This window comes from Amblyomma mixtum, chromosome 1, assembly GCF_055824585.1.
Source record: "Amblyomma mixtum isolate Tamu chromosome 1, ASM5582458v1, whole genome shotgun sequence".
NCBI classification, from domain to species: Eukaryota; Metazoa; Arthropoda; class Arachnida; order Ixodida; family Ixodidae; genus Amblyomma; species Amblyomma mixtum.
The window spans coordinates 250,604,851-250,618,977 of record NC_143012.1 but is presented as its reverse complement, the minus strand read 5'-3'; the positions used below and the strand labels follow the sequence as shown (position 1 = coordinate 250,618,977).

The following is a 14,127-nucleotide window of genomic DNA, read 5'->3' as shown; positions in this document are numbered from 1 at the left end:
TCCATCACTTTGCCCCAATAAAATTCGTTGGAGGTCTAGTCTTCACAGACATAACCTACAGAGACCAAATGATGCGTTGGACTTGACGCATTGTTCGAGATAACGAGTACGGGAGGAATTACTGATCATGGTATTTGGAAAGAGCTGCATCTTTCATGAGAGACTGGTAGTGTGCTATTTTCGTTAAGCTGACTAGTGGAACAACCCATAAAAAATTTCACTTCATGAAATTTGACTAAAGGAGAGGAACATTTCCTTTATTTCACGCATAGTACATAATTATTTTGGCAAAAGATCACAATTAATTTTTTAAAATTTAACCAAGCAAGTAGCTAAGCTTATTGAATTTTCAGCTTCTGATCTTTGTTTAGCCTAGTCATGAACATATTTGACACGTACACGTTCCTTATATTTGCGCACTCAATCTGGTTTCTAATAATGCTACTTTCATGCCATCCAGGTTCAAAATGCCAAAAGGCTTTTAAATCACCAATAGTGCCTAAAAAATATCGGCATCCTCGCACAAGAGTGTATGCCACCGGAGAATCGGCACTCGGAATAGTAGTGTTTTTCATGCCCTCAAGAAGGAATTTGAGCTTACGTTGCTACCTGCCTTCATTCAACTCTTTTTTCTTCTTTATAAACTGAAATAGGTATGCCTGAACTAGACAAAAATAAACTTCTTAACAAACGAGACGCACCGTAACCTGTCACAGTAACTTTTTTTTATTTCTTTCTTATGTTTTTTTCTCTCTAGCAGCTGTTCTGGAGCCACAGACATGTTACCTGCATCGTCCGCTACACACTCTGTGCAATTAAAGCTTTTTCCCTCTAGAGCAGTTACACGGAGCCCACCCGGGGGTTTCGCGTGAATGAAGCCCGTAAGTTTTCACAGGTGGCCGGAGATGCATACACCGGAGGGTACTCCGGGGCAGGTACATTTCTAGGCCGATGAGTGCTCGGTAGTTGCCCTGATCCGCTGCAATCTCGTCAGGTAACTGGGAAGTGAGCGCTGCACGCACACACAGATTCACACATAACATGGTGCCCGCCACACACATAACGTCTGTTCTTCGCAGAATAGGGTGGACCTTCGCAGTAGCGATATTTCTAACAGCTCTAAGCGGCCATCACCTCCGCGTCAGGTTTGCGACCAAAGACAGCCCTCGCCGAATCGTTTAACTAAGCCATACACTTGTTTATACGATTCGGTTTACCACTTCCACCCTGCTCTAACAAAAGTTTTATGCATTCTTGGAGCTACTCTGCTGGTGACCACTGATTGAGATTTAAAAAAAGCACTTTATCCAGATTGCATATTTCTTGGCAACTCTTGAAGGGCCTTCTCTCAATGCAATTCACCTCCAAGACGAACAAAAGAGACCAAATGCGAAGAATGAGCAAAATGCTCTCCCCAACCTGCATACGGAGTTGAGGGTAGTCGTCAAGAAGCGCCGTTCAGCGCTTGTGGATCTGGGCCAGAGGCGGTTGATGAGGGCTCGAGGCAGCCACGCAGAGCAGTTTTCTGCTGGTGCCGTCGTGCTTTGCAGCCGGTATCCTGACACGGCGTCGTCCAGAGCTTTACGTCGGGGGTCTTCCAGATCGTACCGGTAGCCCAGCAGGTAACGACAGATAGTATTCACGTACGTCTTTTGTATGTAGGTTCGAGAAGCCACGGAACAGCCATGACGAGACCCAAGGGTATCCGCCAGGTGCAGGGCTTCTTCCTGAGCAGGCGCAGAAACCACAAAAATACGAATGGGGTAAGCCACCTTTTTTCAGTTTTATTCGCTTCGCAGGCGCTAATTTTTTATACACAATCTGAAAAAGTTTACTGCCCTAAAAACTAATTCCAACACGCTGTTGCCACCTGACAATAAGAAAGGATAGTGGTTTGAGGTCATCTTTGAGAGCATCGCTGGCCTCGAATTCGCAATTTTTCGCGCCCGCCAAAGCATGATATGGTATTATGAAAGGACAAGTGCAGCTACCATCTCAAAGAATGCTTAAAAATCACTCTTGGTGAGCGCGCCAAGATATGAAACCCCCAGTGAAAGGAGGGAGGGGAAGCAATCCGCAATAAAATTTTAGCCAAAGTGTACCCTTTGGCAGCGCGGATAGCAATGAGCGCTGGTTTACGAAGGGTAATGATGCGAATTTATCATGCATGTCAGCCGGGATTTTTCATAGCCTCATTTCAACAAGGACTGCTCTACACATGACCACTTAAAACCTATAATATATTTTTGGACACCAATTATAGGTTATGCGTGATATGCAGGTAAGCTATGAAGAAAAAGATGGAAAAGTGGTGGTAGACAAAGGAGAGAATCTGGCTAAAATACAGGGTCATTTGTAGGCAACCGCTGCGGATGCATTTTTGCAGCAGCTCCAAGAAGAGTTAGTACTTTAGAAAAACGTAAAACCCATGTGCTGCGAGCAGAACGTCCGTGGCTGCTCGAGAAGGCCATGCGTTTTGAGCGTCAGGGCCATGCTGTGTTGAGGCTTCTGCGAATTCTAGGTAGCTAATAATGCTTGAAATAGAAAAAAATATATGGCGAGAGAAACACGCTGCAACTATTAAGTGATCAGTTATTTTAAAATGGTCAAAAAACAGATGCGGGATTATTAAACCCGAGCACTCTCATCTCCAAATGGAACGCGAACACAGGTGAATCGAGAGCGGCAAAATGAGATTTTAATCCAGAGACTGAGTACTGACGTACATATACTTCCATGGCGCGAGCACCAATACATGGGCAGTTTTGACTGAACCCGACTGCATTACTTTTTCAGCAGTTTATATTATTGTTTTTCTGTTACGTGATAATTATCTAAATCTCATTTAATGGTATGCATTTAACAGCGTGAGGCGAACTGTAGCGTGTAGCTTAAAGTGATATGTTCAGAAGCTTGTAATGAATACCGTGGCACAAAATGGCATACTTAAGAATGATATAAAATACTAAGAAACAAATACACCATCGCGTAATTTTCTTCACTAAACCCAAAGCTTATATTTGTCTATATCATTCGGCCCATCTTTGCTGTTTTTTTTCTTTCGGTCTAAGTGAATTCCTGTAATTACGCCCTAATTTAAGTATCAAATTTTAAAGATGTGCTAGGTAATGAGCTCCTGGCAATTTCACTGGCGGCAGGTTAGGTTCTTTGGCGCTCGGCTGCTGACACTGACATGTGTCACGCCACACATCCGGAATTAATTAAGTTGCTTCTCGTACTTCCCAAAAATTCTGCGCTCACTGTGTATCTCCTTGACTAGAATAAACAGAAGTACCTTTTTTTTCTGAGCCTGATGCGAGAGTTGTCACCCGGTTGAGATAGGGAGCACAACATACACCTCTGCCAGCCTGTCCTTCTTCCCTGTGCCTCTCGTTTTTGCTCACGCACAAGAACAAAAGGCACAAATATACAGAGTAGTTCAGTTGCACTTTGTACAGCCTCCTGGCAGAAAAAGTTAAAGGCACGACCGTGACGCTTGGACTCGAAGATGTGAATGACATTTGACTTATGTTGCTTCATTTCAAGTAAGGAATATACCGCAGACAGATATCTCCCATTGGCATTTATGGCGACCACTGATCATCCTGGAAGTAGAAGAAGTAATTGCGACTAAAAAAGACGGTGCTCTACTGAAAACGCAGTATACTGGCGTATGTTTTTCTCGAACCTCCCTCTAAAAGTCAAAGTTTACGAGCGCGTAATGTTAACGTAAGACACGAAAGCTTAAATTAAAATCACGCATCATGGTCCTTGGTATCTAGCAACAACAGTTTTTTGGCGCGTCAATGATGTCGTTTCCCTTCAGTTGGTCAACATAACTTCCCGCAGCTGCAGGAATGCTGCCCCATGCCGTCACTACATTTCGAGCTATTGTTAATTCCACAGTGGCCGACTGGCTGATAACATTTATACACTGCGCTCGCCATTACCTGGATGTGCTGACACATAACTGCGCTTCCTAGTCCGAGCTTCGCCAGCGCCCGCATGGAGAAGTGACGGTTCTGCTTCCATTCTTCCCCACTGAAGATCGTCATGCCTAGAAAGTTCAAGCGAAGTGGAAAATGTTCTCAGAAACAGCAAGTGTTGAATCTTGTTTCGCATTAAATTAAAAAAAAAACATAACTACACAAAAGGCCTAGTGGAAACAGTGCCCCAGAAATTCATTCATTAGATTTCTCCATCAGGAATTGCGCAGGCTGGTTAGAAAGTAATATCTCAGAAACTAAACACGCTGTTCCCTAAAGCTGACAGTAAGCAACCCCTGAAACTTTTTCACTAAAAAGTCTCCAAGACAGGCTGCATACAACAAGGCAAAACTGGGCCGCAATGTGTACCTAAAGATATTGCAATAAAATTGCTTCGAAAATTAATTATGCTCTCCAAAATCACCTTCAACAGGGCTTAATAAACTTATCCAATTATTTGAGAATGACAATAAAGCAGTAGTTTGACGTTCACAAAGAGCTCGAAGAGACACATAAGAAATGAGGGTGCCTATGTAATGGCATTACGCAGATATACGTCTGACAGGAGAACCTCACGCATATAGAGGACTACCCACAAATTTGCAAAGTAAAATGCGTTAACAGCTAATTTGGTAGCGCAGTACTGCACCTCTTAAGATGCAAAAGAAATGATGTCGTTGGTGTTTTAACCTATAGAAGGTGAAGCGCGCTGTTGCCATGATCATAGCATCAGTAAAACATTCGGCGCTCTGCCAGATTATTCAACGCCACGAAAATGTGGATGCGCTGCAAATGGAAGAAAGTACAATATCTTAGGCCAGAAGACGGTGCATCATCCGGGGTTCGCAAATTCGCAAGACATTTATCAATTGAAGGTGTCAAATCAGGAGCACTATGCTTTAGCCCGAAACACAGAGGAGCAGTGCCTTCCTGCCGGCGAACAAGTGTGGCAGCAAGAGTCATGGGAAGAGTCAGTGGCAGTGTGAGAGAATGTAAAGCTTTCAGGAATATACTCGTACACCCGAAATCTTGCGTGACGTTCTCAAAAACTGAAAAAGAGAAAGCTGTTGAACCATGGCTGGTGACATAGTTCGAGATCAGCTCAGCGGAAACGCAGGAGCGAGAGACTGAACAATGCTTGGGGCTTGTACGTACCTTCGTCTTTGACATGGGTTTTCAAATGTACTCCATGGAAGCAGAGGACGATTTCTTAGGCCGGGTCCATTATCGGTACTAATTGCGTAACCACACTCGAATAATTTCTGTTTTTTGCAGACACTTCGAATTGTCTGATTAAATATTAAACCCCGAAAGTACGCAAATATTTTCGAAGTTTCAGGGTGGCGGAATAAAACGGAAACTATCGGCACTGCAATTATATACTCTGACTGCGATTATGACTTCTGTAAAAGGTTGCAAGACCTAAGTTTTTCGTTAGAAGCAGCGGCTCTTTGGCTGGCAGGGACTTCTACTGGCGCAGCGATCAGAGAGAAGGCTTGTGCAGTCTCTCAGCGCTGCAGTCGATATAAGCGCATAGAGGGTGAGAGAATAATAGAGTAGCATTATTCATCTACACGGCGTTGGTTTTTAAATCACCGGAAAACCACGCTCAGGGAAGCAGTATCTTTAAAGGGAAACTGCATAGGTTTTAGAAATCAATGAGTTTAAGAGGGTCGAATGTGTGAAACTTGCAGGTAAAGCATGTCAAGTCTTTTTGGGCTAGCACTTGAAATAGTGAAGTAATCGCCGATTAAAATCCGGACGCCCTTCAAGCTTCTCCGCAGCGCACAGCGCCAAGTGGGAGGCGCATGATGACGTCATTGAAGGTATCGGTATATTCCCAACGCACAAACGCCTGCTTCGAAGGAAAAAACCAAGGCCACCGAAGGCAAACCCTGCCGAGAGTTGTATGGCAGCGTCTAAAGAGTCACGCCAGGGTGTGGCTGACGACAGCGGTAGTTTGAAACAATACCTTCCGTGACGTCCCGCTGAATTTTTCTGCACTCCTCTGGTGCATTGAGGAGAAGCGCCAAAATCAATTGTCGATTGCGCCACTATTTTGAACGCTAGTGCAAAAACACTCGGCGTGCTTTACCTACAGCCTACATAGATTTGAATCCTTGAATATCGCGAAATTCTCAAAAAAGTGCTGCAGTTGCCCTTTAATACTGCCCGATTCAGTACGGGTCTTGGGGGTGAAGAAGAGTTAAAATGTAGATTTTTAAGCACCATCCCTGGTTCAAAGGTTGCTGGGAAACGCTGAAGCTGTTCTGTTACGGTAAGTTAGTTTATATCGACTGAATAACACTCCTGTTGAAAGTTGGTAACTACACGCAATAAACCCTCGCTACCAAAAAAGCATCATGCGACAGCTCGGCGGCACCTACATGCTGATACACCTTGACTATCATACATGCAGTCCAAAAAATATCCTATGCACCCTTCATCAAACAGGCTGAAACAGTCTTGTTGCACGCAGGTTCTCACGAGAGCTGATGCATCGAGCTGTGATAATGAGAGTAAAAATGCACAGCAGTGAAAAAATAAAACACTTTTTCGCACGTTAAAATGTGCACTTTTTAGACATTTTATATCTTGATTCGTACTGATGGCTTTTGATGTGACTGCACGTGTTTAAATATGCATAAAATGTTGTGATCTTGAAACAGCTTAAGTTGCGTTTGCTTACACAAACGATACAAACCACTTTTGAGGTAGTTAACGCAATGATATTTTTTTGACACTGCGTGAAACGCCTGCCAACGTACGCCTTTTGACGTGGCTGACCTTTTTCAACAACATGCAGGCCCCACGTTGTCGGACGGTGCTGGAGTTCTGGTCTGCTGAAGAATTCTTTGATCTCCTCGTAGTCGCTTAAGATCACTACGTCCACAGAACCCTGCTTGAGGCTTCACACAGCGTGTAGGGCACCGAAAAAGAGAAATAGTAAAAAGATGAGGTCAACACTGAGGCTTCGCAGCGGGCATTTTTTGAGCAAGTGACTAAGGACATAAGTAGCAAACTCGGTTTTTGCGAACACTGCACACTACACAAAAGTGTAAAAACTTTGAAATTTTTAATTAGCCTTTTTCAGTACTATGTAATGTCATGTATTATTATCTGGCACAGTAATTTAGTAAAATAAGGAATTAGTTTGCGGCAGTTAGTTCCATTAAAAATTACTTGTCTTTGAAATTACTCTCATTAATGCACCACGGTCCTTTGTGTAGGCAAAGCTCTTTTCTCGTACGCCGCATAGGTCTCCTTGAAAGCAGGAAAAAACGTCGCAAGCCTGGGCCATTGTAGAGTTATGGAAGAATTTAGTAGGTATGCGCGGCCAAGACAGCCGGTGTCCGCTGAAGTTGGGATGTTCTCTGAGAGAGAGATAAAGAACTTTTAATGAGAGGAAAAGAAGGAGAGGTCGGCCGGTGGTAACACGGCCCTGGCCTGCTACTCCACACTGGGGAAAGGGAAAGTGCGAATGAAGGTTGATGATGGCATAATACAATGAGTTTCATGGGAGATGTACTCTCATCGCAGTGAGTAGACGCACTTGAAACTCGTGTCTTGAACACACACACCAACACATGTCATGAGCACATACTGTAGTAGGGGCTCCATGAAAATACAAATGTGCACTCTCACGCATGTCAGACCGTAAACTGAGTAAAGCGTTAAAACCGTGTAAACCCTGTAGGCAGTGCACAGGCGGTCACGGACGGGTATGCAGGCCTGTTTCACATAAAAACTTGAGTAGGCCTTCGTCACACACCACCAATCACCACGTCTCGCCCTGGCGCCTAAAAGAGTATCTTCAGAGAGAAGGTGAGAGTCCAGTTGTCTCTCGGTCGCTTCCAATGTTCTCCTCTCATCAGTGTAGTTCGGGCACTCGCAAAGAAGGTATCCAATAGTCTCTGGAGTGTGGCAGTGTACGCAATATGGGTTAGTTTCGATTCTGATCTTCTGAAGGTAGTGTTTGGTGTAAGCAACGCCAAGCAGTAACCGGTGGAATAGAGTCGCTTGACGTCGCATTACCCTAGATTGCAGATGAAATCGTGAGCCAGCGTCACACTTAGAGATGCGGTTTTGTTGCTGGCTCGAATTGTTCCAGTGCAACTGCACTGCGGCTATGTGCTCTGCGGATATTCGGTAGACAGGTTGAAGTCCACGCGTTGCGAGCATCCCCCAAGAATCGGGGTATAAGGCACTGTTTGGGGCACCGAACTCGCAAATGCCGCACGTCGCCGCTCAAACCTAGTCAAGAGCACGCAAAGGCATCCTCATGGTTACGTTAGCCTAACGCACAGCGCTGCCTGTTTGCGTTCGTCACCACTGAGAGCGGGGAAGAGCGGGTATAAATGAGCATGGATTGAACATTACCGACTGCAGTCTGCAGAGGTCGGTTCGTGGTACCACAAAAGCAATAAGTAATGTGCTTCGTAAGCTGCGAATCGTGGAGGGTGGAGGAAGCGGTTCGGTCCACCGCACGTTTTCGTCTTGAGTGCAATGAAAGTCCAGTGTAGCACCCTTCCTATGACGGTTTGGCAATGCTTGTTTTACTGTTTTTGTTGGCGTTGTCTTAAAGGCGTATTTGAAACAATAAGTAACAACAAGCGAAGCGCGTGCCGATGGCCTACAAGTTCTACCAGTGTCACTCCATACGAAACGCCCCTGACCGCACAAGAACCACCGCCGATTGTTTTGAAAAGAATTGGAGGAGTGCTGATTATTGGAATGGAGTTTCACGAAGTATTTTCTCGTAGGAAAATTTTTAATGCCTGAGCGCTCTTTAAAGTTTTCGCGAAAAAGCAAAAGTGTCCTGGAGTTAAAAATTTTAAATGAAATCTGAAACAGGATCCCATGACAATTTTTTGGGGATATTTCGTTTCCATTGATCTCTCATAAGGCTTTATAAAAAACCCATGAAAGAATTCCTCTGTGTTTTCTTCGTTCAATAATGAGAGCAAAACATGGAATTGTAAGAAACGTTTTACAAAACGTCGTCAACGTTCCAACCACAATATTTTTTTCTTGTTTAAAGCGTTGCTAACATATGCTAAATTTAAATTAATATCATAATGAGAGTATTTCTTAGGAAAACAACTTGCAAAGTTCCGAAAAAGTTAATTTTTTTCAAAGATTCGCACGTATATTAAGGAGCAAGGCCATCAAGGCAAAATTCTTTCGAGTCAAATTTGTTTGAGGCGAGAAAAAAATTTTCGAATTACGCAACTAGCCTCCTCGGTAGATGCTGCCGAAGTGTGTCTTCACTGCAGAACACATACTATTTTGCTCAGTACAAACTGTAACGCAGCGCACAAGATGTGGCAGAACATATTCGCGTCGCAGAGAGGCACAGTGCATATTTATGCCATAAAAATAGGCGGCACATGCTATTGCGCTCAATATAGCTTGCAACGCATCCAACGGAAATGAACTGAGTTTTTGACTTTACGGTAAATCAATCGTCCATGTCAAAGAGCCCTGACAAGCATAAGAATTCAATGCACTTTCTTGTTAACATCGACATCTAATTCAACCCATTTCTAGCACCACTATGTTCACTCTGCTCCGTAAACTGAGCCCCTTCTGACATTGTGCGCTGCACTTAGTATTGAGAACAATAGTGCATGTTTGCATTGTAGACACAGTTCGGCATTACTACCTAGGAGGCTGGTTCAGGCTTTAAATAAATTAAAAATTTAAGGTCAGAAACAATGAAGTTTGTGTGTATTATCAGCCATATCATGTATTTTTATATGGAGAGCCTTCTTATATTAGTTCAGAATTTCAGAAAAAATAACTTCTTGCGACTTTTGCAAGTAATTTTCTTTAAACTTTTCTGTAAAAGTACGCTGTCTGACTATTTTGATTTATTTTTTAGCATCAGCTACACTAACATGCGGAAGAAGAACAAATTTTGCGGCTTAACCTTAACGACGTTAATGTAAGCAATTTTTTAAAATGCCACATTTTTAGCTTTATTACTCAATTAAGAAAACGCTCAAAATTCTTCCATTGCTTCAATATTGCAGTCAGATAAAAGAGCAAAGCAAATGAAATATTTCAAATTAAAGTTTGTTCATGTTCTTTTTAATTTAGTTTTAAAAATTTAAAGGACCCTGCAGTTTGAGCGACCGAGGCAGAAGCTAGGCGACAGAACTGGCCAGCTGGTGCAACAATTTACTCACAGGCAGCAGCCAAGGCAATCATCAAAATTTTTCTGGGGAATCCGTTTGACCGCAGCTAATCTCTGTGCGATCGGTCGTGGGTCAAGCGCTCTCATTGTGTCGTGGCTGTACCCCAACAGCCGATGCTCTTCTAGAAATTTCCCGGCAGCATCAACTGAATGATGCTGTGACTCTCCTTTCGCTGCACCATTCGCGTTGCAATACGCTTAATTGTTCTGGGAGCGTTTCACCTAACGAACATTTAGAAGTGGCTTTTTAAACAGCTTCAAAGTGTAGAGAACTACTGAGGAAATACAGCGAAAGCCACCGTGGTAGCTCATTAGATATTGTGCTTGGCTGCTGACCTGAAAGATGCGGGTTCGATTACAGCTGCAGTGGTCGCATTTCGATGAAGGCGAAATGATGGAGGCCAGTGTTCTGTGCGCTGTGAGTGCACGCAAAGAACCCCAGGTGGTCAAAATTATTTCGAGCCCCACATTACAGATCCTGCCATAGTCTAAATAGCTTTGAGGGGTTAAATCCCATAAACTAATCGTAAACCAGCAGACTACAGTGGCATTATAGACACACTTGGGTCAATGACGCCCATAGCCTTAAGCATTCAGGAAACAAACCTTGGCCCGCAACGCATGAATATCCTGCAGCATTAAAAACAATTATTGCGACCCAGAGCGGGCAAATAGACTTTCAGGTGGTATCTCAATTATCACCCTGAGTGGCATTCCTGCTCAAGACACCCAACTAAACAAAAATTTTGAGGCGGTTGCATTCATCATCGTAAGCTACAAAACAACAATAATAGCGTTCTTAACATCTTCTCCAGCTAACAGTTGCAATCGAAAATTTAGAAAATGTTCTGGTGCAATTGCCGAAACCTTACCTTGTAGTTGACGGTATTCATGCTCACTCTTTTTGGTGAAGCGAACGGACTGACGATAAAGCCAAAAATTTTAACATTGGATCTTTGCGAACAAATTATGCTTATAAATACAATAAGGCCACATATTACTGCACAAAACGACAAAAAAAATCACTGCCTTCTATTAGGAATCAGATTACCGCCCACTGTTAGCGATTTTATTTGGGATTTTGTAAACGACCCACGGGGAAGTGATTCTTTGCACTCAATCATGAAGTTATCCTCCTCGAGACCTATCATTCCAACCACATCACGACAATGGAAAGCTAATTTGGCCTGCTGGTCACTATTTAGATCAACTTTATAGAGGTATTTTGCGAGGAGTTCAGTGTTAATTAGGCTAAATCACGGTGCATCAGCGTCATTGCCAAAAAAATTCCTTGGCAAAAAAATTTCAGAATCAACAGTAACTGTTCGCCTTTCCTTGAAATAATTTAAATCTCAGGGAAGTTCCTGAGAAAGAAAAAAGCCGTAATAGTGTCTTTCCTAAAGCTCGGAAAATGGCCATCCAGTCCTAATATTAACAGCCCGCGTCACACTTACAAGCTGTACTGCTAGATCATTTGAAAGCCTTTTAAATATCAGGCCAACGGCTTTTTCTCCGTCCCACCAACTCGACGATATACATCAGCGCCGTTTCAAGAAAGCATGCTTGACAACTGATCATCTAGCCCACCGCAGAAATATGGTTCGAGTGGCGTTCATACATGAACAACAGTCTTACTGTATTTCATATGAAGATGGTTGAAGACGCCACCTAGGGTTCGGCATCCTAGGAGGCCTAGAACACCTAGCTGCTCACCCCAGGATGCTATACTCTATTAAAAATTTCTCGGTCAGCCGTTCATCCCAAGTACGACAGTGTGCTACCATACCAATAAACTGCATCCAATGAAGCGGCATACCCTCTGGTGTATTTTCAGTACGATGGTCATAACAGTCATAATGAATTCTAAAACAAAACACTGCCAATGTCTTTTATGTACAGTTTTTAAAGGAAATTACCTCGAAATTGTATACACGTCCTGCAACGTATTGACTAGCAAGAAACAGGCACAGATGGCTATAAACAAATTGGCTCCGTGCACAGACAAAAATGGATTCAAACTCGGCCCACAAAAGTTAATGGCTCTGTAGCGCTCACTAATGCGGAGCTTACGCACCAACTACCCCTCCCCATCCTCGCCCCGCTGTACCTACATGAAGCCACGCTGCCATTAAAACGAAGACAGAAATTTATAGCCCTTACTTTTGAAAAAGCTCACACTCCTCTATGACATCCAAACAACCTAAAAAAAAAGTTTGCGGATCCGACAATATCCTCAGGGCGTTTTGAAGAGCACTTTGCCGGTTCGTAAGGAACTTCTTTTAACATTTATTGCACTAGCACCTTATTGTCGACATTAAGAGCATAGTGTTTTTTTTTCAGCTAGCCCTTCCTAAAACGGCTGTACCCAATACATAACTCAAGTCTGTGCTTCTCGAGTGACACGCACAGGATGTCAGCCATAAATAGACTTTGTTTTATGGGGTTTGATGTCCCAAAGCGACTCAGGCTATGAGGTATGCCGTAGGGGATGGCTTCGTATAATTTTCACTTCGTGGGGTTCTTTAACACGCACTGACATCGCACAGTATCAGCCACAAAAATTGTCTACGTAAAATGCCAATGACCACCACTTACACATTGCAGAACAATGCTCACTTGCGGGTACATCCTGAAGGGCCGTTCACTACCAAACATCTCTGCTGCCACATCGTCACGAAGTGCCCATTCAAACACTGTTCAATAACCAACACCAAACAATGGGACCAGCCCTCCTCTGCACTGAAGAGAAATGCCCGGCATAATGCCTACTAGACCTGCTGCCTGATTTTTCCCGTAGGCCTGATTCCCTGACACCTGGGTACGCTTCTCTCGCTACAAGAAATTTTACAACAATATGCAGAAACATCAAACCCCCTAGCAACATATTCTGCGAGAATTCCATGCACTTAAAGAAAAATACGGTAAATTCACACCATGGTATGGAAACTTGAAAAACCGCTCTCTACGTCGAAAGGACAGCGCTAATACAGTTCAGCATAGAAGAGAAGACAAAATACCAGGTTATTTTGACATACACGAAGAAAGCCAACATTAACAAAAGTCATGAAAACCAGAGAGCATACGAAATGTATGTTCGTTTTTTTTTTAATTTGTGGTGTTCATCAAAGGGAGAATAATAGTGTTGATATTTCAGCGCTTACAAATAATTGAAAAGAACGCTGAAGAAAAGCATACACATGCCTCCGGTGGGATCCGAACCCACAACCTCTGAATTTCGTGTCGGGTGCGCTACGAACTGAGCTACGGTAACGGCTGTGCAATCTGCTTTTGCAGGTTGGTCAAATGTTTAGGGGAATCTCCCAAGGTGGAGTAGATTTGTAATAAGGGAGTAATTACTCATTGACGTCCTCCCAAGCGCAGCCATACGGCTACAAAGAAAAGCTTTACAGCTTTCTCAAAAACATTGCAATTAAAGAAAAATTCTTCCTAATCCGAGGTTCGAACCCGGGACCACCACTTCACCGGAGCAGTCACTCTACCAATTGAGCTAACCGGGGCGGCAAGCTTATGGTAGGGCGAGACCGAATTGCTCAACAACTTGAAGCGGGAACAGTGTTGGTCACATGTTTAGGGGAATCCTCCAAGGTGGAATAGAACCAACCATGTTCCCACTTCGAGTTATTGATAAATTCACTCTCGCCCTACCATAAGTTTGCCGTTCCGGTTAGCTCAATTGGAAGACTGACTGCTCCGGTGAAGCGATGGTCCCGGGTTCGAACCCCGGACCAGAACGAGTTTTTCTTTAACTGCGAAGTTTCTGAGAAAGCTGTAAAGCTTTCCTTTGTAGCCGTATCGCCGCGCTTGGGTGGACATCAATGAGTAATTACTCCTTTATTGCTTTCGTAGGTATGTGGGAAAAAAACATACGAGAAAACATTAAGGCTGCTTGAGAATGCATCGATTTCCCCTGCTTAGAGTTAC

The 14,127-nt window shown here is 43.5% G+C and overlaps 1 protein-coding gene across 1 annotated transcript in view; it reads right to left on the bottom strand.

Annotated features, from left to right (window-relative positions):
* Positions 1-14,127, bottom strand: part of LOC149371470 (cytochrome P450 2H2-like) — a 50,575-nt gene that overhangs the window by 30,447 nt on the left and 6,001 nt on the right. Inside the window, exons 3-5 of the mRNA XM_089580211.1 lie at positions 6,774-6,895; positions 3,951-4,057; positions 1,420-1,727 (exon numbers count right to left, since the gene is read on the bottom strand). Of these exons, the coding sequence (XP_089436337.1) occupies positions 1,420-1,727; positions 3,951-4,057; positions 6,774-6,895 (537 nt within the window). The remainder of the gene's footprint in view (positions 1-1,419; positions 1,728-3,950; positions 4,058-6,773; positions 6,896-14,127) is intronic.